Raw genomic sequence first — 27,752 nt, 5'->3', positions numbered from 1 at the left:
CCAGACCCCAATTGGGAGCCCCCAGACCCCCAAGTGCAGCTCCCAGACCCCCCTGGGGAGCCCCTATACCCCAATGGGGAACCCCCAGACCCCAATGGGGAACCCCCAGACCCCAATGGGGAACCCCCAGACCCCCAAATGCAGCCACTATACCCCAATGGGGAGCCCCCAGACCCCCAATGGGAGCCCCCATACCCCCAAGTGCAGCCCTCAGCCCCCCCTGGGGAGCCCCCAGACCCCCAATGGAGAGCCTCCAGACCCCAATGGAGAGCCTCCAGACCCCCAAATGCAGCCCCCAGACCCCCAAATGCAGCCACTATACCCCAATGGGGAACCCCCAGACCCCCAATGGGAGCCCCCATACCCCCAAATACAGCCCCCAGCCCCCCCTGGGGACCCCCCTGGGGACCCCCCAGCCCCCCCCGGGCCCCCCCGCCCCACTGACGCGGTGAGCAGCCCGCAGGAGTGGCCGCGGCACAGGCGATGGTCCTTCCAGGAGGAGAGGTGGGAGCGCACCGGGCAGGGCCCCTCCTGGCGCAGCACCTGCTCGATCAGCGCCGCCTCCGCCACGTGCACCGTCAGCACCGGCCCGAAGCGCCCCTTCCACACCGGCCCGTAGCGAGAGCGGCCCTGCACCTGCGGGGGACCCCGGAGTGGGGACACGGGGGCACCCCCAGAGTGGGGACAGGGGGGGACCCGGGGGGGGGACCCCAGAGTGGGGACACGGGGGCACCCCCAGAGTGGGGACCCCCAGAGTGGGGACACGGGGGGGGGACCGGGGGGGGGACCCCCAGCGTGGGGACACGGGGGGACCCCAGATTGGGGACACGGGGGGAACCGGGGGGGGACCCCAGAGTGGGGACAGGATGGGACCCAGGGCGGGGGGAGCCCCAGAGTGGGGACACGGGGGGGACCCGGGGGGGGACCCCAGAGTGGGGACATGGGGGGGACCCGGGGGGGGGGACACCCCCAGAGTGGGGACCCGGGGGGGACCCGGGGGGGGGGACACCCCCAGAGTGGGCACACGGGGGGGAACCGGGGGGGGGAGCCCCAGAGTGGGGACACGGGGGGGAACCGGGGGGGGGAGCCCCAGAGTGGGGACACGGGGGGACCCCAGGGATGGGGACACGGGGGGGACCCCCAGATTGGGGACACGGGGGGGACCCCCAGATTGGGGACCTCCAGAGTGGGGACACGGAGGGGACCCGGGGGGGGACCCCCAGGGATGGGGACACGGAGGGGACCCCAGGGATGGGGACACGGAGTGGGGACAGGGGAGGGATCCCGGATTGGGGACAGGGGCGACCCCAGGGATGGGGACGGGGGGGGACCCGGGGGGGACCCCAGAGTGGGGACAGGATGGGACCCCAGGAAGGGACCCCCAGACTGGGGACATGGGGGGACCCGGGGAAGGGACCCCGCATTGGGGACACGGGGGGGACCCAGGAAGGGACCCCCAGAGTGGGGACAGGGGGGGACCCCAGGGAAGGGACCCCCAGATTGGGGACAGGGGGGGATCCCGGGGAAGGGACCCCCACACTGGGGACAGGGGGGGACCTCCAGACTGGGGACACGGGGGGGACCCCAGGGAAGGGACCCCCAGACTGGGGACATGGGGGGACCCCAGGGAAGGGACCCCCAGACTGGGAACAGAGGGGGGACCCCCAGATTGGGGACACAGGGGGGACCCAGGGATGGGACCCCCAGACTGAAGACGGGGGGGGACCCCAGCGATGGGCACACGGGGGGAGCCCGGGGGGGGGGACCCCCAGACTAGGGACAGGGGGACCCCAGATTGGGGACAGGATGGGACCCCAGGGATGGGACCTCGAGACTGGGGACACGGGGGGACCCAGGGATGGGACCCCCACATTGGGGACAGCATGGGACCCCAGGCATGGGACCCCCAGACTGGGGACAGGAGGGGAACCCCAGGGAAGGGACCCCCGCATTGGGGACAGGACGGGACCCCAGGGAAGGGACCCCCAGAGTGGGGACAGGGGGAACCCCAAGTATGGGACCCCCAGATTGGGGACAGGAGAACCCTAAGGATGGGATCCCCAAATTGGGGATAGGGGGAACCCCAGATTGGGGACAGGATGAAACCCCCAGTGTGGGGTGCCCCCCAGTACCCCCCCAGCCCTATGGCTATGGTTCCAGTACCCCCCCAGCCCTATGGCTATGGTTCCAGTGCCCCCCCCAGCCCTATAGCTATGGTTCCAGTGCCCCCCCAGCCCTATGGCTATGGTTCCAGTGCCCCCCCCAGCCCTATGGCTATGGTTCCAGTGCCCCCCCAGCCCTAAGGCTATGGTTCCAGTGCCCCCCCAGCCCTACGGCTACGGTTCCAGTGCCCCCCCCAGCCCTACGGCTACGGTTCCAGTACCCCCCCCAGCCCTACGGCTACGGTTCCAGTACCCCCCCCCAGCCCTACGGCTACGGTTCCAGTGCCCCCCCCCAGCCCTACGGCTATGGTTCCAGTGCCCCCCCCAGCCCTACGGCTATGGTTCCAGTACCCCCCCCAGCCCTACGGCTATGGTTCCAGTACCCCCCCCAACCCTACGGCTATGGTTCCAGTACCCCCCCTAGCCCTACGGCTATGGTTCCAGTACCCCCCCCAGCCCTACGGCTATGGTTCCAGTACCCCCCCCAGCCCTACGGCTATGGTTCCAGTACCCCCCCCAGCCCTACGGCTATGGTTCCAGTACCCCCCCCAGCCCTACGGCTATGGTTCCAGTACCCCCCCCAGCCCTATGGCTATGGTTCCAGTACCCCCCCCAGCCCTATGGCTATGGTTCCAGTGCCCCCCCCCAGCCCTATGGCTATGGTTCCAGTGCCCCCCCCCAGCCCTATGGCTATGGTTCCAGTGCCCCCCCCCAGCCCTATGGCTATGGTTCCAGTGCCCCCCCAGCCCTATGGCTATGGTTCCAGTGCCCCCCCAGCCCTATGGCTATGGTTCCAGTGCCCCCCCCAGCCCTATGGCTATGGTTCCAGTGCCCCCCCCAGCCCTATGGCTACGGTTCCAGTACCCCCCAGCCCTATGGCTACGGTTCCAGTACCCCCCCCAGCCCTATGGCTACGGTTCCAGTACCCCCCCCAGCCCTATGGCTACGGTTCCAGTGCCCCCCCCCAGCCCTATGGCTACGGTTCCAGTGCCCCCCCCAGCCCTATGGCTACGGTTCCAGTGCCCCCCCCCCAGCCCTATGGCTACGGTTCCAGTACCCCCCCCAGCCCTATGGCTACGGTTCCAGTACCCCCCCCAGCCCTATGGCTATGGTCCCAGTACCCCCCCCAGCCCTATGGCTATGGTCCCAGTACCCCCCCCAGCCCTATGGCTATGGTCCCAGTACCCCCCCCAGCCCTATGGCTATGGTTCCAGTACCCCCCCCCAGCCCTATGGCTATGGTTCCAGTACCCCCCCAGCCCTATGGCTACGGTTCCAGTACCCCCCCCAGCCCTATGGCTATGGTTCCAGTGCCCCCCCCAGCCCTATGGCTATGGTTCCAGTACCCCCCCCAGCCCTATGGCTATGGTTCCAATGCCCCCCCCAGCCCTAGGGGGATGGTTCCAGTACCCCCCCGGCAGTCCCGGTGTCCCCCCCGGCCCGCTCCCCGTTACCTGCAGCTCGTGCAGCCTCCGCAGCCCCCCCCGCCCCAGCAGCTCATAGAGGAAAGCGGCGGAGGTGGGTCCCGGCATCTCTGCGAGGCTCAGGGGGCCGCGGGGGGGCAGGCGGAGGCGGGGGGGCATAGCGGCACCGCGAGGGGACAACGGGGGACACCGGCGATGAACCCACACGAAGCGCCGCGAACCGCGAACCGCGCCTCGAATGAAGCCGCGGGCACCGCCGCCGCCTTTATAAGCGCCCACGTGCAGCCGCGCTGGCCACGCCCGCTCCGCGCTGGCCACGCCCCTCTATTGCTTTGCCGCTCCCCTATATGGAATGACCACGCCCCCTCCTCTCCCAAACCACGCCCACACATCACTCCGATCCCGCCCCTTTCCGCGCGCGGGCCAGTGAGAGCGCGGTCCCCTTCCTCATTTGCATAAAGGAGCGTCTGAGCCAATGAGAGCGCGGGAGGGAAGAAGGGGGCGTGGCCTGAGGGCGCGCACACACGTCCTCATCCCAGTCCCATACTGGTTCCCAACAGCTCAAACTGGGGGGGCACTGGGAGGGACTGGACACCCCGCCCCATCCCAGTCCCATACTGGGTTCTGAGTACACCCCAAACTGGGGACACTGGGAGGGACTGGACATCCCCCCCCATCCCAGTCCCATACTGGTTCTCAGTACACCCCAAACTGGGAGACACTGGACACATTCGCCCCCTATCCCAGTCCCAAACTGGTGGCACTGGGAGGGACTGGACACCTCCCCCCATCCCAGTCCCATACTGGTTCTCAGTACACCCCAAACTGGGGACACTGGGAGGGACAGGACACATTCACCCCCTATCCCAGTCCCAAACTGGTGGCACTGGGAGAGACTGGACACCCCCGCCCCATCCCAGTCTCATACTGGTTCCCAGTACACCCCAAACTGGGAGACACTGGGAGGTGGGGGAATACACACTTGCCCCCCCCCATCCCAGTCCCATACTGGTTTCAAACTGGGGGGGCACTAGGAGGGCCTGGAAACCCCCACCTATCCCAGTCCCATACTGGTTTCAAGCACTCCCCAAACTGGGGGGGCACTGGGAGGGCCTGGAAACCCCCCCCCATCCCAGTCCCATACTGGTCCATACTGGGATGCCCCCCCCACCCCCCGCATTCTCGGGAATTCCCAGTTGCGCCACCGGAAGCGCCTGGAAACCCCCGGGGGGGGGGGGAATGGGGCGGGCAGGATTCCTGCCCAGAGCCAGAAGGGAAACTGAGGCACGAACACCCCCCCCAAAATTACCCAAAGGTGGGGCAATTCCTGACCCCCCCCAAACCCCCCCAAAATTACCCAAAGGGGGGCAATTCCTGACCCCCCCCAAACCCCCCAAAATTACCCAAAAGGGGAGCAATTCCTGACCCCCCCAAAAATTAACCGGGGGGGGGGTAATTCCTGACCCCCCCCAAACCCCCCCAAAATTACCCAAAGGGGGGGTCAATTCCTGACCCCCCCCCAAACACCCCCAAAATTACCCAAAGGGGGGGGGGCAATTCCTGACCCCCCCAAAATTACCCAAAGGGGGAGCAATTCCTGACCCCCCCAAATCCCTTTGAGGTGGGGGGGGCAATTCCTGACCCCCCAAATCCCTTTGAGGTGGGGCAGGCAATTTCTGACACCCCCCCCCAAAAAAAAGGGGGGGGTCAATTCCCCCCCCCCCAAAAAAGGGGGGGTCAATCCCCCCCCTATTGTCACGACGAGAACGCAGATGGACTCGGGGATGCGTTGGTGCTTTATTACAGTATGGAAAACCCTTTGTGGGGGGACAAAGGGGTCCCCCCCAATTTTTTAACCCCCGGGTTTGTTTTTTAGGGGTTCCCCCCCCCCATTTAAAGTGCCCCCCCCGGATCGGGATCCTGGAGACGTCGGAAAACAGCGGGAAAAACGGGGCGACCGGAGCGTTGGACTTTACGCCCCTCCTCGGTGGCTGTGGCCAAGAGCGGCGCCACCGGATCATCCTCCTTTGGGGGGGAGAAAAAGGGGGTGTCACAGATAAAAAATGGGGGGGTCAGGACCTTCTTAACACCCCCCCCCCCAATTCTCACCAACTGATCCAAAGGTACTGCCTCGAAGAGCGGATGATCCCCAAAATGCGTCACCATCCACTCATGAAGCTCTGGAACGTCCGTCACGGTGTAAACCAAGCCCTGTGCACCCCAAAAATAAAAGGGGGGGGAACCCCGTTTAGAGAGATTCCGCCCCCCCCCACCAACAGGAAAAATTTCGCCCCCCCAATGATAAGAAACACCCCCCCCAATTTCCCAGTTTTGGGGGGTCACGGGGGTACAGGGGACAGTGAAGGTATTTGGAGAGGGAATTGGGGGTGCAAAGGAGGATTTGGGGGGGGTTATAAGATGGGGGGGGTCTTGGGGTACCCAGAGTCATGGAGGGGGGGCACCCCCAGCAAGAGACCCCCCCCTCCGCAGTGGGACCCCCCCTGATTTCCCAGTTTTGGGGGTCTCAGGGATACAGAGGACACTGAGGGCATTTGGAGAGGGAATTGGGGGTGCAAGGGGGGATTTGGGGGGGTCATAGGATGAAGGGGGGGTCTTGGGGTACCCAGAGTCATGAAGGGGGGGCACCCCCACCAAGAGACCCCCCCTGCAGTGAGATATCCCCCCCCAATTTCCCAGTTCTGGGGGTCACCGGGGTACAGGGGACACTTGAGGGCATTGGGGGGGAATTGGGGGTGCAGGGGGGGGGTCATAGGATTATGGGGGGGTGTCCTGGGGGGACCCAGAATCATGGGGGGGTGGGGGGAACCTCATTATCTGGACACCCCCCCCAATGGAAAACTGTCCCCCACTCCCCCCCGAAGAGCCAAAGCACATGGAAATTGGGGGGGGGGGGGTCTGCCATGGGGGGGCCGGAAATGGGGGGCATCGGAAATGGGAGGGGGGGGCGGAAAGGGGGAGGGATTCAGAAATTGGGGGGTTGGAAACGGGGGGTCTGCAAGGGGGGGGTCAGAAAAGGGGGGATTTGCAATGGGGGGGGGGGTCGGAAACGGGGTGTCGGAAATGGGGGGATCTGCAAGGGGAGGGGCGGAAATAGGGGGTCTGCAATGGGGAGGTCAGAAAGGGGGGAGTTTGAAATGGGGGAGGGGATCGGAAATGGGGGGATTCCGAAATGGGGGGGTCGGAAAGGGGGGGACACTACAATGGGGAGGTCAGAAAGGGGGGGGTCTGCAATGGGGGGGCAGAAAGGGGGGGATCGGAAAGGGGGGGGGGGACTGCAATGGGGAGGTCAGAAATGGGGGGTCGGAAAGGGGGGGGGGGGTCAGAAATTGGGAGGTCAGAAAGGGGGGTCTGAAATGGGGGGGTCTGCAATGAGGGGGGTCAGAAAGGGGGGTGTCTGCAATGAGTGGGTCAGAAATGGGGGAACGGAAATGGGGGTCTGCAATGGGGGGTCACAAATGGGGTGTCTGCAATGGGGGGGTCTGCAATGGAGAGTGGGAAATGGGGGGTTGGAAATTGGGAGGTCGGAAAGGGGGGGTCTGCAATGGGGGGGGTCTGCAATGGAGAGTGAGAAATGGGGGGGTCGGAAATGGGGGGTTCTGCAATGGGGGGGTCAGAAATGGGGGGGTCTGCAATGGGGGGGGTCAGAAACAGGGGGTTTGCAACGGAGAGTGGGAAATAGGGGGGTCATAAATGGGGGGGTCTGCAATGGGGGGGGTCAGAAATGGGGGGGGGTCGGAAATGGAGAGTGGGAAATGGGGGGGTCAGAAATGAGGGTCTGCAATGTGGGGGGGTCTGCCGTGGGGGGGGGCTCTGGCCCATGGGGGGTCCCCCAAGGTTGCGGGGGGTGGGGGAGGATGCAAAGAGGGATCAAGCACACGACAGAGGGTCTCAGGGTTGTGATTGGGGGGGGGTCTTAGCTAAGAGGGGGGGTCCTGAGCAGACTGGGGGGGTCCCAGGCAGGTTGGGGGGGGGGTCTCGGGTTTTGGGGGGGGGGGTCTCGGATTTTGGGGGGGTGTCTCACCCCGGGGCGTAGGACATATCCGTACTGGGCGAGGAGCGCGGGGCTGATGATTCGCCACTTGTGTTTGGGGCGCTTGAAGTGGGGGTCCGGGAAGAGGAAAAACAGCTTGGAAAGCTGGGGGGGGGGCACGGGGGGGTCAAAAAGAGGGGGGACAGACACAGAGACCCCCCCCAAAATTAACACAGAACCTCCAAAAGGCACTCAGAGCACCCCAAAAAGAGAATCTGTGCCCACAAACAGCACTCACTGCCAACAGAGTACCCACAGACCCCCCCAAACACCAAAAGCACCCCCAAAATGCACCCAGACCCCCCCCAAGAAGCATCTGCGCCCCCAAAAAGCACCCACCCCCCCAAAGCGCATTCACAGAGTCCCCCCAACATTCATAGACCCCCCCCCAGCACCCACAGAGCCCCCCGACACCCACAGACCCCCCCAAACACCAAAAACACCCCCAAAATGCACTCAGACCCCCCCCAGAGGAGCATCTGCACCCCCAAAAAAGCACCCACCCCCACAAAAAAGCACCCCCAGAGCCCCCCCAGCACCCACAGACCCCCCCAAACACCAAGAACACCCCCAAAATGCACCCGGACCCCCCCAGAGAAGAATCTGCGCCCCCCAAACTGCACCCACCCCCCCGAAGAGCACCCACAGATCCCCCCAAACACCAAAAACACCCCCAAAATGCACCTGAACCCCCCCAGAGAAGAATCTGCGCCCCCCCCAAAAAGCACCCACCCCCCAAAAAGCAGCCACAGACCCCCCCCAAACACCAAAAACACCCCCAAAATGCACACAGACCCCCCCCCCGAGAAGCATCTGCACCCCCCAAACTGCACCCACCCTCCAAAGAGCACCCACAGACACCCCAAACACCAAAAACACCCCCAAAATTCACCCAGACCCCCCCCAAAGAAGAATCTGCACCCCCAAAAAGCACCCACCCCCCAAAGAGCACTCACAGCCCCCCTCGGCACACCCAGAGCCCCCCCCCCAGGGGTCCCAGGGGGTTGGGGGGGGTCCCAGGGCCTTGGGGTGCCTGGGGGTAGGGGGGGGGTCTCAGGAGTTTGGGGGGGGGGGTCCCAGGGTCTTGGGGTGCCTGGGGGGGGTGTCAGGAGTTTGGGGGTGTCCCAGGGGTTTGCGGGGACTCGGGGGGTTCCCAGGGATTTAGGGAGTTCCAAGGGGACTTGGGGGGACAGGGCGGGTCCCAGGGTTGGGGGGGACTCTAGGGGGGTTCCCAGGGGCTTGGGGGGGACACAGGGGGCGTCCCAGGCGGTTGGGGGGGGGTCCCAGAAATTTTGGGGGGCTCTGGGGGGTCCCAGGGGTTTGGGGAAGGGGGGTTTCTGGAGGATCCCAGCGGGTTCTGGTGGGGTTTTGGGAGACTCCAGAGATTTGGGGGGCTCTCAAGACTTGGGGGGAGTGCTTGGGGGGGTCCTAGAGATTTGGGGGGGCTCCCACAGAATTAAAAGGGGGCTCCCAGGAGTTTAGGGGGTCTCCTAGAAATTTAGGAGGGGGCTGTAGAGGATCCCAGGGGGTTCTCGTGAGGTTCTGGGAGGCTTCTCGGCTTTAGGGGGGTCCCCGAGATTTGGGAGGGGGGGAAGTCCCCGGGGTTTGGGGGGGTCCTCGGGGTTTGGGGGGGTCCAAGGGAATTGGGGAGGGTTCCAGGGGGTTTGGGAGGGGTCCCAGAGATTTTGGGGGGCTCTGGGGGTCCCAGGGGTTTGGGGAACGGGGGTTTCTGGAGGATCCCAGTGGGTTCTGGTGGGGTTCTGGGAGACACCAGAGATCTTGGGGGGATTGGGGGGGGTCCCAGAGATTTGGGGGGGCTCCCACAAAATTATGGGGGGGTCCCAGAAATTTAGGGGATCTCCTAGAAATTTAGGGGGGGGCTGTGGAGGATCCCAGGGGGTTCTGGTGGGGTTCTGGGAGGCTCCACGGCTTTAGGGGGGTCCCTGAGGTTTGGGGGGGGGGGGGTCCCCAGGGTTTGGGGGTTCCTGAGATTTTGGGGGGGTCCCCACCTGTCCCTTGTGGAAGAAGTGGGGCAGGTGTTTCATGGCGTTGGCGCGCAGGACGGCGGCGTTGCCGAAGGAGCCGCGCTGTGCCGCCCGCAGCGCCCGCAGCCGCTGCCCCGCGAACGCCGCCACCTTCGCCCTCAGCTCCAGCCCCAACATCAGCGACTGCGGGAACAGCGGTGACAGCGACACTGCGGGGGGGGACGGCGGGGGTCAGGGGGGACAGGGGGGGACAGGGGGGACAGGGACATTGGGGGGGACAGGGACATTGCGGGGGACAAGGGAGTCAGGGGGGACAGGGACATTGGGGGGGACCGGGGGGGTCAGGGGAGAAAGGGACATTGGGAGGGGGACAGGGACATTGGGGGACAGGGGGGTCAGGGGGGACAGGGACATTGGGGGGATGGGGGGTCAGGGGGGACAGGGACATTGGGGGGGAACTGGGGAGGGCAGGGGGGACAGGGACATTGGGGGGGAACTGGGGGGGTCAGGGGGGACAGGGACATAGGGGGGGAACTGGGAGGGTCGGGGGGACAGGGACATTGGGGGACAGGGGGGTCAGGGACATTGGGGGGAACGAGGGGGTCAGGGGGACAGAGACATTGGGGGGAACGGGGGGGTCAGGGGGCACAGGGGATGGGGACACTGAGGGGACGGGGGGTCAGGGGGGACAGGGACATTGGGGGGAACTGGGGGGGTCAGGGGGGACAGGGACATTGGGGGGACAGGGGTGTCGGGGGGCTCAGGGGGGACAGGGACATTGGGGGGACAGGGGGGTCGGGGGGCTCAGGGGGGACAGGGACATTGGGGGACAGGGGGGTCAGGGACATTGGGGGGGACGGGGGGGGTCGGGGGGACAGGGGCGTCACGGGGGACAGGGACCTTGGTGGGTCAGGGGGGACAGGGACACAGGGGGGGACGGGGGGGTCGGGGGGACAGGGGGGATGGGGGGGACAGGAGGGACAGGGACATTGAGACGGACAGGGAGATCGGGGGGACAGGGACACTGGAGGGGACAGGGGGGGTCAGGGACATTGGGGGGGACGGGGGGGTCGGGGGGACAGGGGCGTCACGGGGGACAGGGACCTTGGTGGGTCAGGGGGGACAGGGACACAGGGGGGACGGGGGGGTCGGGGGGACAGGGGGGACGGCAACACTAGGGGGGATGGGGGGGACAGGAGGGACAGGGACATTGAGACGGACAGGGAGATCGGGGGACAGGGACACTGGAGGGGACAGGGGGGGTCGGGGGGTTCAGGGCGGACGGGGAGGACAGGGACACTGGGGGGACATTGGGGGGTCAGGGGGGACAAGGACACTGGTGGGGGACAGGGCGGTCAGGGGGGACGGAGACATTGGGGGGACAGGGGAGGTCGGGGGGACAAGGACACTGGGGGGATGGGGGGTTCAGGGTGGATAGGGGGGACAGGGATACTGGGGGTTCGGGGGGGGACCCGAACTGGGAGTACCCCCTGCCCCCCCCCCCCCAGGAGCCCCCCCCTCAGCCAGGAGCCCCCCCCATGACCCCCCAACCCCCCCAGGAGAACACCCCCTCAGCCAGAGCCCGCCCATGACCCCCCCCTCACCCAAGAGCCCCCCCCAATGACCCCTCCACCCCTCCAGGAGGCCCCCCCTCACCCAGAGCCCACCCAGGAGCCCCCCCCACTGACCCCTCCACCCCCCCAGGAGGCCCCCCCCGACCCAGAGCCCACCCCAATGACCCCCCCCTCACCCAGAGCCCCCCCCAATGACCCCCCCCCTCACCCAGGAGCCCCCCGTAGCCGCAGCCCAGATCGGCGAACTCGACGCGGGGGGGCGGCTGCCCGGGGGGGGCGGCGGGTGGGAAGAAATCCGGGAAAAGCTCAGCCCAGTCCATATCCTGCGGGCGGGGGGGGCTGCGGGGGGGGGGGAAGGTGGCTCTGAGGGGGGTCCCGGGGGGGGCAGAACCGGGATTGGGGGGGTCCCAAATGGGCAGAACCGGAATTGGGGGGGGGCAGAACCGGGCTTGGGGGGTGTCCGGGGGGCAGGACCGGGATTGAAGGGATCTTGGAAGGGGAAAATCCGGGATTGGGGGGTCCCGGGGGGGGCAGAACAGGGACTGGGGGGGCAGAACCGGGATTGTTGGGGTCCCGAACGGGCAGAACCGGAATTGGGGGGCCAGAACCGGGATTGGGGGGTTTTGGGGGGGCAGAACCGGGATTGAAGGGGGTCTTGGGGGGGCAGAACCGGGATTTGGAGGGTCAGGGGGTTTAGAACCGTGATGGGGGGGATCCTGAGGGGGTAGAACCGGGATTGGGGGGGTCCTGAAGGGGCAGAACCGGAACTGGGGGGGCAGAACCGGTCCTGAGGTGGGGGGGCGATTCCCGGTGTCGGGGGGGGCGGTTCCCGGTTCCCAGTGCCGGGGGGGGGCGGTTCCCGGTGCCGGGCTGGGGGGCGGTTCCCCTCACTCACTGCCGCAGCCCGCGATCGGCCAGCGGGTTCGCGTGCGCGCGCTGCCGGTAGAAGCGCTTCTGCGGCGCCGCCACCTCCTCCATGGCGGCACCAGGCGGGAGCGCGCGGACGGTGACGTCAGAGAGCGGCGCCGAGAAATGACGTCAGTGCGCACGAGAGGGGGGCGCCGCCAGGAGTGCGGGGCTGGGACAAGCCCCGCCCCCTCGGGACCACGTGACCTGTGAGACCACAGTGCCATCAGTGCGTCCCATTGACTTCTATTGGAACCAATGCCCCCCAGTGCTCCCAGTGCTCCCAGTACAACCAGTGCCCCCCCAGTGCCCCCCCAGCGCTCCCAGTACAACCAATACCCCCCCAGTGCTCCCAGTGCTCCCAGTACAACCAATGCCCCCTCAGCGCTCCCAGTGCTCCCAGTACAACCAGTGCCCCACAGCGCTCCCAGTACAACCAGTGCCCCCCCAGTGCTCCCAGTACAACCAACGCCCCCCCAGTGCTCCCAGTACAACAAATGCCCCCGCAGTGCTCCCAGTACAACCAATGCCCCCCAGTGCTCCCAGTGCCTCCCAGTGCTCCCAGTACAACCAGTACCCTCCCAGTGCTCCCAGTATAACCAGTACCCTCCCAGCAAAACCAGTGCAACCAAAGCCCCCCAGTAGTCCCAGTACCTCCCAGTACAACCAACGCTCTCCCAGTGCCTCCAAGACCCCTGGAGCCCTCCAGTGCTCCCACTTTCTCCCAGTGCCCTCCCAGTGCTCCCAGTACAACCAGTGCCACCCAGTGCAACCAATGCTCCCAGCGCCTCCCAGTGCTCCCAGTTTCCCCCAGTCCTTCCAGTTCCCCAGTTCCCCCAGTCCACTCAGTCCCCCCAGTTCTCCCAGTCCACCCACCTCCCCATCCTCCCAGTCCCCCCAGTTCTCCCAGCCCACCCACCTCCCCATCCTCCCAGTCCCCCCAGTCCCCCCAGTTCTCCCAGTCCACCCACCTCCCCATCCTCCCAGTCCCCCCAGTTCTCCCAGTTCCTCCCAGTCCACCCAGTTCCCCCAGTCCCCCAATTGTCCCAGTTGTCCCAGTGCCCCCAGTTCCTCCAGTTTCCCAGTTCTCCCCCATCCTCCCAGTCCCCCCAGTTCCCCCAGTTCTCCCAGTCTAACCAGTCCACCCCCCCCTCATTCTCCCAGTTCTCCCAGTTCTCCCAGTCCACCCACCTCCCCATCCTCCCAGTCCCTCCAGTTCTCCCAGTTCCCCCCAGTTCTCCCAGTCCACCCACCTCCCCATCCTCCCAGTCCCTCCAGTTCTCCCAGTTCCCCCCAGTTCCCCCCAGTCTAACCAGTCCACCCACCTCCCCCATCCTCCCAGTCCCCCCAGTCCCCCCCAGTGCTCCCAGTGCCCCTCAACCCCCCCAGTTCCCCATTCCCAGTGTTCCCAGTTCCCCCAGTTCCCGGCACTGGGCGGGGGGGGGGTTGGGCTGTGGTTTTCAGGGGCGATTTCTGAGAAGGGCGGGGGGGGGGGGGGAGGGGGGGGTTGTGCAATCAGAGCCGGAACTGGGACACCAGTGCTCCCAGTGCCCTCCCCCAGTGCTCCCAGTGCCCCCCCAGTGCTTCCCAGTGCCCCCCCAGTATGTCCCCCAGTGCTCCCAGTGCTCCCAGTGCCCCGCCAGTGCTCCCAGTGCTCCCCCCAGTGCTCCCAGTGCCCCCCCAGTGCTCCCAGTGCCCCCCCCCAGTGTCCCCCCAGTGTTCCCAGTGCTCCCAGTGCCCCCCCAGTGCTCCCAGTGCTCCCAGTGCCCCCCCCCAGTGTCCCCCCAGTGTTCCCAGTGCTCCCAGTGCCCCCCAGTGCTCCCAGTGCTCCCAGTGCCCCCCCCAGTGCTCCCAGTGCCCCCCCGGTGCCACCACCAGAGCTCCCAGTGCCCCCCCCAGTGCCCCTCCAGTGCTCCCAGTGTCCCCCCCCAGTGCCACCACCAGTGCTCCCAGTGCCCCTCCAGTGCTCCCAGTACGTCCCCCAGTGCTCCCAGTGCCCCCCAGTGCCCCCCCAGTGCCCTCCCAGTGCTCCCAGTGCCCCCCCGTATGCTCCCCAGTTCTCCCAGTGCCCTCCCAGTGCCCCCAGTACTCCTATTGCCACCCCCCCAGGCCCCCAGTGCCCCCCAGTGCCCCCCAGTGCCCCCCCAGTGCCCCCCCAGTGCTCCCAGTGCCCCCCCGTATGCTCCCCAGTTCTCCCAGTGCCCTCCCAGTGCCCCCAGTACTCCTATTGCCACCCCCCTAAGCCCCCAGTGCCCCCCAGTGCCCCCCCCAGTGCCCCCCCAGTGCCCCCCCAGTGCTCCCAGTGCCCCCCCGTATGCCCCCCAGTTCTCCCAGTGCCCTCCCAGTGCCCCCAGTACTCCTATTGCCACCCCCCCAAGCCCCCAGTGCCCCCCAGTGCCCCCACAGTGCCCCCCCAGTGCCCCCCCAGTGCCCCCCAGTGCTCCCAGTGCCCCCCCAGTATGTCCCCCAGTGCTCCCAGTGTCCCCCTCAGTGCCCCCCCAGAGCTCCCAGTGCTCCCAGTGCCCCCCCAGTGCTCCCAGTGGCCCCCCAGTGCTTCCCAGTGTTCCCAGTGCCCCCCCCAGTGCCCAGCAGTGCTCCCAGTGCCCCCCCCCGTGCCACCACCAGTGCTCCTAGTGCCCCTCCAGTGCTCCCAGTGCTCCCAGTGCCCCCCCCACCCAGTGCCCCCAGTGCCCCCCCGGTGCCACCACCAGAGCTTCCAGTGTTCCTCCACTGCCCCCCCCCAGTGCTCCCAGTGCCCTCCCAGTGCCCCCAGTACTCCTATTGCCACCCCCCCAAGCCCCCCAGTGCCCCCTCAGTGCTCCCAGTGCCCCCCCAGTGCCCCCCCAGTGATCCCAGTGCCACCACTGGGGGGTCTGGGGGGCCTCATGGTCTCCCTGCCCCCCCCCCCCCACGATCCACTCCCCCCACCAATGCATTAACCCTTTGACTCCCCTGTCCCCCCCTTGTCCCCTGTGCCCCCTTCTCCCCTGTCCCCCTCTTTGTCCCCTGTGCCCCCTTGTCCCCTGTGTCCCCTTGTCCCTTGTCCCCCCCTTGTCCCCTGTCCCCCCCCTTGTCCCCTGTGTCCCCTTGTCCCTTGTCCCCCCCTTGTCCTCTGTCCCCCCCCTTGTCCCCTGTGCCCCCTTGTCCCCTGTCCCCCCCTTGTCCCCTGCCCCCCCTTGTCCCCTGTCCCCTCTTTGTCCCCTCTGTCCCCCCTTGTCCCCTGTGTCCCCTTGTCCCCTGTGTCCCCCGTCCCCTGTCCCCCCTGTCCCCTGTGTCCCCCCTGTCCCCTGTGTCCCCTTGTCCTCTGTCCCCCCCTGTCCCCTGTCCCCCCTTGTCCCCTGTGTCCCCTTGTCCTCTGTCCCCCCTTGTCCCCTGTCCCCCCTGTCCCCTGTGTCCCCCCTTGTCCCCTGTGTCCCCCCTTGTCCCCTGTCCCTCCCTTGTCCCCTGTCCCCCCTGTCCCCTGTGTCCCCCCTTGTCCCCTGTGTCCCCTTGTCCCCTGTGTCCCCCCTTGTCCCCTGTGTCCCCCCTTGTCCCCTGTCCCTCCCTTGTCCCCTGTCCCCCCTGTCCCCTGTGTCCCCCCTTGTCCCCTGTGTCCCCCCTTGTCCCCTGTCCCTCCCTTGTCCCCTGTCCCCCCTGTCCCCTGTGTCCCCCCTTGTCCCCTGTCCCCCCCTTGTCCCCTGTGTCCCCCCCGGTGCTGCATTAACCCGGTGACGCAGGTGGTGACGCGTGTGGCCGAGGTGGCCCAGGGGGGGACAGGGGGGTCCCGGGGGGGTTGGTGGCCCGGGATGGCTGTTCATTAGCCACGAGGGACCCCCCGGGGGGGTCACAACCCCCCACCCCCCCCCCCCCCCAGTTAGTGATTATCCGGTGAGGGACAGAGGGGACAGAGGGGACAGAGGGACAGGGGGACAGGGGGACAGGGGGACAGGGGGACAGGGGGACACTGGGACTGGGGACACTGGGATGGGGTTGAGGACACTGGGGGGATACTGGGACTGATCTGGGGACACTGGGATGGAGTGGGGGACACTGGGGGGACACTGGGACTGATCTGGGGACACTGGGATGGAGTGGGGGACACTGGGGGGATACTGGGACTGATCTGGGGACACTGGGATGGGGTTGGGGACACTGGGGGGGACACTGGGAGGACACTGGGACTGATCTGGGGACACTGGGGTGGAGTGGGGGACACTGGGATGGAGTGGGGGACACTGAGACTGTTCTGGGGACACTGGGATGGAGTTGGGGACACTGGGGGGACACTGGGACTGATCTGGGGACACTGGGATGGAGTGGGGGACACTGGGGGACACTGGGACTGATCTGGGGACACTGGGATGGAGTTGGGGACACTGGGGGGACACTGGGACTGATCTGGGGACACTGGGATGGAGTGGGGGACACTGGGATGGAGTGGGGGACACTGGGGGACACACTGGGAGGACACTGGGACTGATCTGGGGACACTGGGATGGAGTGGGGGACACTGGGGGGGGACACTGGGACTGATCTGGGGACACTGGGATGGAGTTGGGGACACTGGGAGGACACTGGGACTGATCTGGGGACACTGGGATGGAGTGGGGGACACTGGGGGGGACACTGGGACTGATCTGGGGACACTGGGATGGAGTGGGGGACACTGGGGGGACACTGGGGCTGGTCTGGGGACACTGGGATGGAGTGGGGGACACTGGGGGGACACTGGGGCTGGTCTGGGGACACTGGTCTGGGGACGGGGGAGGGGCATTAGGACCTTGGGGAGTCCCAGCGTTCCCCAAGATTTTCCCGCCCTTCCCCCAACCAATCGCGCGGCGCCGTCGCGCTCGGATGAACCCACTCCGTGACGTCATCGCGGCGCGCCGACGAGCGGAGGGGAAGCGGGGATGCAACGCGCGGTGCTGGGAGCGGCCTGGGGGGCGGCGCGGGTACCGGACACTGCCCCCCAACCTATCCCAGGGCCCCCCCCTTGCCCCACTGCCCCCCAACCTATCCCAGGGCCTCCCCTTGCCCCACTGACCCCCAACCTATCCCAGGGCCCCCCCTTGCCCCACTGCCCCCCAACCTATCCCAGGGCCCCCCCTTGCCCTACTGACCCCCAACTTGCCCCAGACCCCCCCTTGCCCCACTGACCCCCACCTGCCCCAGACCCCCCCTTTGCCCCACTGACCCCCAACTTGCCCCAGACCCCCCCTTGCCCCACTGACCCCCAACTTGCCCCAGACCCCCCCCTTGCCCCACTGCCCCACTGACCCCCAACTTGCCCCAGACCCCCCCTTTGCCCCACTGACCCCCAACTTGCCCCAGACCCCTCCCTTGCCCCACTGACCCCCAACTTACCCCAGGCCCCCCCCTTACCCCACTGACCCCCATCTTGCCCCACTGCCCCCCCACCTGCCCCAGACCCCCTTCTTACTCCACTGCCCCCCCACTTGCCCCAGACCCCCCCCCTTACGCCCCCCTTGCCCCACTGCCCCCCACTGACCCCCCTTGCCGCACTGCACCCCCACCTCCCCCAGACCCCCCCCCCGCCCCCCCTTGCCCTACTGCCCCCGCCCCGTTCCCATGGCGGGGGGGGGGGGGGCGATGGGGGGGGGTGTCCCCCATCTCTCACGCTTCCCCTCCCCCCCCCAGGCCCCCCCGTGCCGGTGGTTCCGCGGGGCCCCCCCCGCGCGGGCACTGGATAAGGCGGCGCTGCTGGAGCTGCGCCGGAGAACCGGACTGCCCGTCCTGCAGTGCCGTGCGGCGCTGGAGCGCTGCGGGGGGGCGCTGCAGCAGGTGGGGGGGCATGGGGATGGGGGGGGCTGCAGCAGGTGGGGGGGGCATGGGGATGGGGGGGGCCGCAGCAGGTGGGGGGGGGCATGGGGATGGGGGGGGCTGCAGCGGGTAGGGGGGGCTGCAGCAGCTGGGGGCGGCATGGGGATGGGGGGCTGCAGCAGGTGGGGGGGCATGGGGATGGGGGGCTGCAGCAGGTGGGGGGGGCATGAGGATGGGGGGTGCAGTGGGGGGGCATGGAGATGGGGGGGCTGCAGCAGGTGGGGGGGTGCAGTGGGGGGGCATGGAATTGGGGAGGCTTCAGCAGGTGGGGGGGCATGGGGATGGGGGGCTGCAGCAGGTGGGGGGGGCATGGGGATGGGGGGCTGCAGCAGGTGGGGGGGGCATGGGGATGGGGGGACTGCAGCAGGTGGGGGGGTGCAGTGGGAGGGCATGGAATTGGGGGGGCTTCAGCAGGTGGGGGGGCGTAGGGATTGGGGGGCTGGAGCAGGTGGGGGGGCATGGGGATAGGGGGGCTGGAGCAGGTGGGGGGGCATGGGGGTAGGGGGGCTGCAGCAGGTGGGGGGGGGCATGGGGATGGGGGGCTGCAGCAGGTGGGGGGGCTGCAGCAGGTCGGGGGCTGCAGTGGGGATGGGGGGGCTGGAGCGGTTGGGGGATATAGGGATGGGGGGGCTGCAGCAGGTGGGGGGGCACGAGGTGGGGGGGCTGGCAGAGGTTTTGGGGGGCTGGAACCTCAGACTCGCCCCCTCAAACACCCAAATTTCCCCCCCCATTTAAGCCACCAACCCCCCAATTTGCCCCCCCCCAATTTGCCAAGTTGCCCCCCAGCACCCTAATTTGTCCCCACCTCCTAATTTACCCCCCAATGCCCTCATTTGCCCCCCAACCCCTACTTTAACCCTCTAATTTGCCCCCCAGCGCCCTAATTCACCCCAACTGCCCCCCCAACTCCTACATTAACACCCCAATTTGCCCCCAATGCCCTAATTCACCCCAACTGCCCCCCAACCCCTACTTTACCCCCCCAATTTGCCCCCAATGCCCTAATTCACCCCAACTGCCCCCCAACCCCTACTTTACCCCCCCAATTTGCCCCCCAGCGCCCTAATTCACCCCAACTGCCCCCCAACCTCCTACATTAACCCCCAATTTGCCCCCCAGCGCCCTAATTCACCCCAACTGCCCCCCAACCCCTACTTTACCCCCTCAATTTGCCCCTTCACCCCCTAATTTACCCCAACTGCCCCCCAACTCCTACTTTACCCCCCCAATTTGCCCCCCAGCGCCCTAATTCACCCCAACTGCCCCCCAAACCTCCTACATTAACCCCTCAATTTGCCCCTTCACCCCCTAATTTCCCTCCCAAACACCCCAATCCCCCCCAAACCCCCTAATTCACCCCCCAATTTGCCCCCCAACACCCCAATTTGCCCCCCCAAACCCCCTAATTCACCCCCCAATTTGCCCCCCCAACACCCCAATTTGCCCCCCACCCCCCAATTTACCCCCCAACCCCTTCATTTACCCCCCCAACCCCCCAATTTAACCCTTGCAACGCCCTCGCTCGCCCTCCCCATGCCCGTTTTCACCCCCAATTTACCCCCCACCCCCCCCAATTTGCCCCGCGATCTCCCTCATTTCACTTTCCCACCCCTTTAATTACCCCCTCATTATTAATTACCCCTAATTATCTCCCCCCCCCCAGGCAGAGGCGTGGCTGCAGGAGGAGGCGCGGCGCTTGGGCTGCCTTCGCGCCGCGGAATCGGGGGGCAGCGAGGGGCTCGTGGGGCTCTTCCGCGAAGGTTCTGCCGCTGTTATGGTGGAGGTGGGTATTCATAAAAAGGGGGGGGGTACCCCAAAATTATATGGGGGGGTCACTTGTCTGTTTTTCCCCCCCTTTTAGATAAACTGCGAGACGGATTTTGTGGCGAGGACGGCGGATTTTGGGCGCGTGGTGGAGCGAGCGGCGCTGAGCACTATGGCCATGTGCCGAGCTGCCCCCCCCGGCTGCTCCAGGGTAAAGGGGGGGGCAAAAAAAGGGGGTGCCCCCCCCTAAAAATCATCCTAGACCCCCCCAAAAAATAACAGCCCCCCTCATTTTGCAGCATTTATTGAGCGAGGAGGAGCTGTCGCAGCTGCGGACGGAGGAGGGGGAGATGCTCAGTGATCACATCGCCGTGGCAACCAGTGAGGGGGGGGCAAAAATGGGGAGGGGGGGGCAGGAAAGACCCTGGGGGGGTAGAAAGGGGTTGGGGGGGGGGGGAGAGTCATTCTGGGGGGGGCAGAAGTCTTTGGGTGGGGGGGGAAGAGATCATCTTGAGGGGGTGAGGAATTGCCCTGGGGGGGGCAGGAAAGGGCGTTGGGGGGGTAAAATGGGTTGGGGGGGGTCAAAAAAGCCCCTTGGGGGGGGCAGAAAGGTTTTGGGGGGGGTTGGGAATTACCCTGGGGGGGGGGGCAGAAATCAGCTTGAGGAGGTGAGGAATTGCCCTGAGGGGGGCAGGGAAGGGCGTTGGGGGGGTAAAATGGGTTGGGGGGGGCAGAAAGGTTTTGGGGGGGCTGGGAATTGCCCTGGGGGGGCAGAAATTTGGGGTTGGGGTCAGAAATTTGGGGGGGGGCAGAGATCAGCTTGAGGGAGTGAGGAATTGCCCTGGGGGGGCAGGAAAGGGCATTGGGGGGAGCAGAAAAGCCCCTTGGGGGGGCAGAAAGGTTTTGGGGGGGCTGGGAATTACCCTGGGGGGGCAGAAATCATCTTGAGGGGGTGAGAAATTGCCCGGGGGGGGGGGCAGGAAAGGGCATTGGGGGGGGTAAAATGGGTTGGGGGGGGTCAAAAAAGCCCCTTGGGGGGGGCAGAAAGGTTTTGGGGGGGCTGGGAATTACGCGGGGGGGCAGAAATTTGGGGGGGGGGGCAAAGATCATCTTGAGGGGGTGAGGAATTGCCTGGGGAGGGCAGGAAAGGGCGTTGGGGGGGGTAAAATGGGTTGGGGGGGTCAAAAAAGCCCCTTGAGGGGGGCAGAAAGGTTTGGGGGGGGTTGGGAATTACCCTGTGGGGGGGCAGAAATCCTTCCAGGGGGGTAAAGTGGGGGGGAGGGGGACAGAAATCCGCTTGAGGGGCTTAAAATGGTTCTGGGGTGCTGGGGGGGGTGGATGGGGGGGCAGATTTTGGGGTGCAGGATTGGGGGTGTGGATTGGGGGGGCAGATTTTGGGGTGCCCCCCACCCTCTCTCTTATAGCCAATCTGCGTGACCAGGTTGAAGTTTTGGGTGCAGATTTTGGGGTGATAGGGCAGATTTTGGGGTACTGAGTGCCAATTTTGGGGTACTGAGGGGTCCTGGGTGCAGATTTTGGGGTACTGGGTGTAGATTTTGGGGTACTGAGGGGCACTGGGTGCAGATTTTAGGGTGCTAAGTGCAGATTTTGGGGTAGTGAGGGGTACTGGGTGCAGATTTTAGGGTGCTGAGTGCCGATTTTGGGGCACTGAGGGGTACTGGGTGCAGATTTGGGGGTGCTGAGGGGTACTGGGTGCAGATTTTGGGGTGCTGGGTGCTGATCTTGGGGTACTGGGTGCAGACTTTGGGGTACCGAGGGGTCCTGGGTGCAGATTTTGGGGTACTGAGTGCCGATTTGGGGTGCTGAGGAGTACTGGATGCAGATTTTGGGGTGCTGAGTGCCGATTTTGGGGTACTGAGGGGTCCTGGGTGCCGATTTTGGGGTGCTGAGGGGTGCTGAGTGCCGATTCTGGGGTCCTGGGTACTGATTTTGGGGTGCTGGGTGCAGATTTTGGGGTACTGAGGGGTACTGGGTGCAGATTTTGGGGTGCTGAGGGGCACTGGGTACAGATTTTGGGATGCTGGGGGCCGATTTTGGGGTACTGAGTGCCGATTTTGGGGTCCTGGGTGCAGATTTTGGGGTACTTAAGGGTACTGGGTGTAGATTTTGGGGTGCTGGGTGCAGATTTTGGGGTCCTGAGTGCCGATTTTGGGGTGCTGAGGGGTCCTGGGTGCCGATTTTGGGGTGCTGAGGAGTACTGGGTCCATATTTTGGGGTGCTGAGGGGTACTGGGTGTGGATTTTGGGGTACTGGGTGTAGATTTTGGGGTGCTGAGGGGCACTGGGTGCAGATTTTGGAATGTTGGGGGCTGATTTTGGGGTACTGAGGGGTGCTGGGTGCCGATTTTGGGGTGCTGAGGAGCACTGGGTGCAGATTTTGGGGTGCTGAGGGGTACTGGGTGCAGATTTTGGGGTGCTGAGTGCCGATTTTGGGGTACTGAGGGGCACTGGGTCCAGATTTTGGGGTCCTGGGTGCAGATTTTGTAGTCCTGGGTGCCGATTTTGGGGTGCTGAGGGGTCCCGGGTGCTGATTTTGGGGTGCTGAGTGCCGATTTTGGGGTACTGAGGAGTACTGGGTCCATATTTTGGGGTGCTGAGGGGTACTGGGTGCAGATTTTGGGGTCCTGGGGGCTGATTTTGGGGTACTGAGGGGTACTGGGTGCAGATTTTAGGGTGCCGATTATAGATTTTGGGGTCCTGGGTGCAGATTTTGGGGTACTGAGGGGTACTGGGGGCTGATTTTGGGGTGCTGAGTGCTGATTTTGGGGTGCTGAGGGGTACTGGGGTCAGATTTTGGGGTGCTGAGTGCAGGTTTTGGGGTACTGAGGGGCACTGGGTCCAGATTTTGGGGTCCTGAGTGCAGGTTTTGGGGTACTGAGGGGTACTGGGGTTGGATTTTGGGGTCCTGGATGCCGATTTTGGGGTCCCGGGTGCCGATTTTGGGGTCCTGGGTGCCGATTCTGGGCTACTGAGTGCCGATTTTGGGGTGCTGAGGGGTACTGGGTACATATTTTGGGGTGCTGAGGGGTCCTGGGTTCAGATTTTGGGCTACTGAGTGCCAATTTTGGGGTGCTGTATGGATGCCAATTTTGGGGTCCCCCCCTTTCTCTCTCTCCCCCCCCTCAGCCAAGCTGGGCGAGCGGGTGGCCCTGCGCCGCGCGGCGTGGCTGCGGGTGCCGCGGCGCCGAGGGCTGATCGGCGCTTACGCCCACGGGCGAACGGCCGCCGCGGCGCCATCGCCGGTGGCCACCGGCACCTACGGAGCATTGGTGGCATTGGTGACACCGGAAGGCGGCGGCGGCGGTGGCGGTGACGTCGGCGTCACCGCCGCGGCACAACTGGAAGAGTTGGGGCGCCGAGTGGCTCAACACGTGGTGGGATTGGCGCCGTCGGCGCTCGGCCGCGAAGGGGAAGCGCCGCGCGGGGACGATGAACCGCGGCTGTTGGCGCAGAGTTTCCTGTTGGCACCGGAAATGGCCGTGGGTCAAATCCTGCGCCGGAGCGGAGCGAAAGCCGTGGATTTCGTGAGGTTTCGGTGCGGAGATCGGCACGAAGTTATCGCCCCCGGAGATGTGGAACCGGAGGTGGGCGAGGAGGACGGACGGACGGACGGCGCCGAGGGACGGTGAGGAGGGACGGGCGGATGGAGCTGCGGATGGACAGACGGACGGACGGAGACATGGACAGCAGAGAGCCACGGAGGACAGACGGACAGACCTACAGACGGACCTACAGACAGTAGAGAGCCACAGACGAACAGACGGACAGACCTACAGACAGACGCACAGACAGTGGAGAGCCACAGATGGATGCACAGACAGACAGACGGACAGAGCCGTGGCCAGCAAAGAGCCACGGATGGACCCACGGACGGACAGACGGACAGACAGAGCCATGGACAGCAGAGAGCCATGGATGGGCAGATGGACAGACCTACAGACGGACCTACAGACAGTAGAGAGCTGCAGATGGACCCATGGACAGACAGATGGACAGAGCCATGGATAGCAGAGACTCACAGACAGACAGACGGACAAAGCCATGGACAGCAGAGAGCCACGGACAGACAGACGGACAGACCTACAGACAGACCCACAGACAGTAGAGAGCCACAGACGGACGCACGGACAGACAGACGGACAGAGCCATGGACAGCAGAGAGCCACGGATGGACCCACGGACAGACAGACGGACAAAGACATGGACAGCAGAGAGCCACGGACGGACAGACGGACAGACCTACAGACGGACCCACAGACAGTAGAGAGCTGCAGATGGACCCACGGATGGACAGACAGACGGACAGAGCCATGGACAGCAGAGAGCCACGGACAGACCTACAGATGGACCCACAGAGAGTCATGGATGGACAGACAGACAAACGGACGGACAGAGCCACGGACAGCAAAGAGCCACGGACGGACAGACGGACAGCAGAGACTCACAGACAGACCTACAGACGGACCCACGGACAGACAGACAGACAGACAGAGCCACGGACAGCAGAGAGCCACAGACAGACAGACGGACAGACCTAAAGATGGACCCACAGACAGTAGAGAGCTGCAGACGGACCCATGGACAGACAGACGGACAGACCTACAGACGGACCCACAGACAGTAGAGAGCTGCAGATGGACCCATGGACGGACAGACGGACAGAGCCATGGACAGCAGAGAGCCACGGATGGACCCATGGACAGACAGACAGACCTACAGACGGACCCACGGACAGACAGACAGACGGACAGAGCCATGGACAGCAGAGAAAGAGCCACAGACAGACCTACAGACGGACCCACAGACAGTAGAGAGCTGGAGACAGACCCATGGACGGACAGACGGACAGAGCCATGGACAGCAGAGAGCCACGGACAGACAGATGGACAGCAGAGACTCACTGAGAGACCTACAGATGGACCCACGGACAGACAGACAGACGGACAGAGCCACAGACAGACCCACGGACAGCAGAGACCCATGGACAGCCCCATAGATGGACCCACAGTGAGCCCTGGCCCACGGACGGACCCACGGATGGACACACGGACAGACCCACAGACAGCAGAGAGCCACGGACAGACCCACAGACGGACCCACGGACAGCAGAGAGCCACAGACGGACCCACGGACAGACCCACAGACGGACCCACGGACAGCAGAGAGCCACAGACGGACCCACGGACAGACCCATGGATGGACCCACGGACAGCGGAGAGCCACGGATGGACCCACAGACAGACCCACAGACGGACCCACGGCCACCAAAGAGCCACAGTGAGCTCTGACCCACAGATGGACCCACGGACAGTGCCGCCCCACAGCGAGCCCTGACAGACAGACAGACAGACGGACCCACGGAAGGACCCACAGAGCCCATGTGGGGCACAGAATAAAGGCTGTGGAGGAACCACTGCCCTCCAGTTCATCCCAGTGCCTCCCAGTACATCCCAGTGCCTCCCAGTTCATCCCAGTGCGCCTCCAGTTCATCCCAGTGCCTCCCAGTACATCCCAGTGCACCTCCAGTTCATCCCAGTGCCCCCCAGTTCATCCCAGTGCCTTCCCAGTTCACTCCAGTCCCCCCCCAGTTAATTCCAGTGCCCCCTCAATTCATCCCAGTGCCCCCCAGTTCATCCCAGTGCGCCCCCAGTTCATTCCAGTGCCCCCCAGTTTTCATCTCAGTATCCCCCAATTCACCCCAGTTCGTCCCAGTGCCCCCACAGTTCATCCCAGTGTGCCCCAGTTCAACTCAGTGCCCCCTCCGTTCATCCCAGTGCCCTCCCAGTTCATCCCAGTGCCTTCCCAGTTCATTCCCCTGTCCCCCCATACCCCCCCAGTTTTCACCTCAGTACCCCCCAATTCGTCCCAGTGCCTTCCCAGTTCATTCCAGTGCCCTCCAGTCCACCTCAGTGCCCCCTCAATTAATCCCAGTGCCCTCCCAGTTCATTCCAATGCCCCCCAGTTCATCCCAGCGCCCCCCAGTGCCCCCAGTTTTCATCCCAGTGCCCCCCCAGTTCATCCCAGTGCCCCCCCAGTTCATTCCAATGCCCCCTCAATTCATCCCAGTGCCCCCCAGTTCATCCCAGTGCCCCCAGTTCCCCCCCGGGCGATGTCTCAGGCCGCCTCCCGGGCCAAGTAACCAGGCACAGGCCGGGGGGGGCACAGCCTATCCTGGATTACTTGAACCGGGCGGTGACCCCCAAGTGCCCCCCCCGGCATGGACACCCCCCCCCCAACTTTGGGCCCCTCCGGGACCCCCACAGGCTGGGGGGGAGTTATGGGGGGAAAATAGGGGTCATAGGGGGTGGGGGGGTCACAAGGTGGGGGGATAAGGGGGGGTTATGGGGGTAATAAGGGGTGGGGGGGGATAAGGGGGGTAATGGGGGTAATGGGGGGCAGTTATGGGGGAATAAGGGGGGGTTATGGGGGAATGGGGTGGGGGGGTCACAGGGTGGGGGGATAAGGGGGGGTTATGGGGGGTTATGGGGGTAATAAGGGAGGGATAAGGGGGGGGTTATGGGGGGGAATGGGGGTAATGGGGGGGAGTTATGGGGGAATGGGGTGGGGGGGTCACAGGGTGGGGGGGATAAGGGGGGTTATGGGGGGGTTGGGGGTAATAGGGGGTGGGGGGGAGTTATGGGGGGAATGGGGGGGGTCACAAGGTGGGGGATAAAGGGGGGGGAATGGGGGTAATAGGTGGTGGGGGGAGTTATGGGGGGAATAAGGGGGGTTATGGGGGGAATGGGGGTAATAGGGGATGGGGGGAATGGGGGGGTCACAAGGTGGGGGGATAAGGGGGGGTTATGGGGGAATGGGGGGGAGTTATGGGGGGGAATGGGGGTAATATGGGGTGGGGGGTGTCACAAGGTGGGGGGGATAAGGGGGGGGTTATGGGGGTAATATAGGGGGGAATATGGGGGGGAATGAGGGTAATGGGGTGGGGGGGTCATGGGGGGGATAAGGGCGGTTATGGGGGGAATGGGGGTGATAGGAGGTGGGGGGCAGTTATGAGGGAAATGGGGTGGGGGGGTCATGGGATGGGGGGGTTATGGGGGGAATGGGGGTAATAGGGGGTGCGGGGCAGTTATGGGGGGGTCACAGGGTGGGGGGGATAAAGGGGGGTTGGGGGGGAATGGGGGTAATAGGGGGTGGGGGGGAGTTATGGGGGGGTTATGGGGGGAACGGGGATAATAAGGGGGGAGTTATGGGGGGAATGGGGTGGGGAGGTCACAGGGTGGGGGGGATAAGGGGGGTTATGGGGGTAATAAGGGGGGGATAAGGGGGGGTTATGGGGGTAATGGGGGGGAGTTATGGGGGGAATGGGGTGGGGGGGTCATGGGGGGTATAAGGGGGGTTATGGGGGGGAATGGGGGTAATAGGGGGTGGGGGGGAGTTATGGGGGGAATGGGGTGGGGGGGTCACAAGGTGGGGGGATAAGGGGTGGGGGGCTTATGGGGGTGGGGAAATAGAGGGGAATGGGGTGGGGGGTCATGGGGGGGCAGAGGTTGGGGGAACAGAGGGGTTATGGGGGGATAGGGGGTGGGGGGGCCGTGGGGGGGTCGTGGAGGGGCAGAGGTTGGGGGAATAGGGGGTGGGGGGGTCATGGGGGGCAGGAGGTTATGGGGGGGTGGGGGAATGGGGGGATTAGGGGTGGGGGGGTCACAGGTTGGGGGGTTATGGGGGGGCGTAGGGGTGGGAGGATTATGGGGGGATGGGGAAATGGGGGGCTGGGGAAAGGGGGGGGGTCACAGGGGGGCAGAGGTTGGGGAAATGGGGGGGTAGAGGTTGGGGGGCAGAGGATGGGGGGTCGTGGGGTGGGGGGGTTATGGGGGGGAATGGGGGTAATAGGGGCTGGGGGGTCATGGGAGGGTGGGGAAATAGGGGTGGGGGGCAATGGGGGGGTCACAGGGTGGGGGGTCATGGGGGGAATAGGGGGTGGGGGGTCACAAGGGGACAGTTTGGGGGGGTCATGGGGGGCAGAGGTTGGGGGGCAGGGGATGGGATGGGGGGGTCATGGGGGGAATGGGGGGAATAGGGGGTGGGGGGT

At 65.5% G+C, this 27,752-nt stretch overlaps 3 protein-coding genes across 5 annotated transcripts in view; 1 reads left to right on the top strand and 2 right to left on the bottom strand.

Annotated features, from left to right (window-relative positions):
* Positions 1 to 3,811, bottom strand: part of LOC104067756 (25-hydroxyvitamin D-1 alpha hydroxylase, mitochondrial) — a 15,635-nt gene extending 11,824 nt beyond the window's left edge. Inside the window, exons 1-2 of the mRNA XM_054051720.1 lie at positions 3,616 to 3,811; positions 446 to 636 (exon numbers count right to left, since the gene is read on the bottom strand). Coding sequence (XP_053907695.1) covers positions 446 to 636; positions 3,616 to 3,744 — 320 coding nt within the window. The 5' untranslated portion in view covers positions 3,745 to 3,811. The remainder of the gene's footprint in view (positions 1 to 445; positions 637 to 3,615) is intronic.
* Positions 3,812 to 5,466: 1,655 nt separating this feature from the next.
* METTL1 (methyltransferase 1, tRNA methylguanosine) lies at positions 5,467 to 12,904 on the bottom strand. 3 transcript variants are annotated; one of them, XM_054051539.1, is made up of 7 exons: positions 12,756 to 12,904; positions 12,091 to 12,308; positions 11,404 to 11,534; positions 9,646 to 9,830; positions 7,628 to 7,741; positions 5,695 to 5,796; positions 5,467 to 5,610 (listed from the first exon to the last, which is right to left on the bottom strand). In XM_054051539.1, the coding sequence occupies exons 2-7, from the start codon at positions 12,171 to 12,173 to the stop codon at positions 5,479 to 5,481; spliced, it is 747 nt and encodes a 248-aa protein (XP_053907514.1). In that variant the 5' UTR covers positions 12,174 to 12,308; positions 12,756 to 12,904; the 3' UTR covers positions 5,467 to 5,478. The 3 variants fall into 3 exon arrangements, with proteins under 3 accessions (XP_053907514.1, XP_053907515.1, XP_053907513.1); XM_054051540.1 differs by lacking the exon at positions 12,756 to 12,904 and having other exon boundaries at positions 12,091 to 12,315; XM_054051538.1 differs by lacking the exons at positions 11,404 to 11,534; positions 12,756 to 12,904 and having other exon boundaries at positions 12,091 to 12,409.
* A 3,886-nt stretch (positions 12,905 to 16,790) lies between these two features.
* Positions 16,791 to 23,428, top strand: TSFM (Ts translation elongation factor, mitochondrial). The gene is made up of 6 exons (XM_054051528.1): positions 16,791 to 17,032; positions 17,739 to 17,882; positions 19,585 to 19,704; positions 19,783 to 19,896; positions 19,985 to 20,066; positions 22,832 to 23,428. The coding sequence occupies exons 1-6, from the start codon at positions 16,991 to 16,993 to the stop codon at positions 23,332 to 23,334; spliced, it is 1,005 nt and encodes a 334-aa protein (XP_053907503.1). The 5' UTR covers positions 16,791 to 16,990; the 3' UTR covers positions 23,335 to 23,428.
* Positions 23,429 to 27,752: the final 4,324 nt, after the last annotated feature.

The sequence above is a fragment of the Cuculus canorus genome, chromosome 29, assembly GCF_017976375.1.
Source record: "Cuculus canorus isolate bCucCan1 chromosome 29, bCucCan1.pri, whole genome shotgun sequence".
Classification (NCBI taxonomy): Eukaryota; Metazoa; Chordata; class Aves; order Cuculiformes; family Cuculidae; genus Cuculus; species Cuculus canorus.
This window is presented reverse-complemented; position numbering and strand designations above follow the sequence as displayed.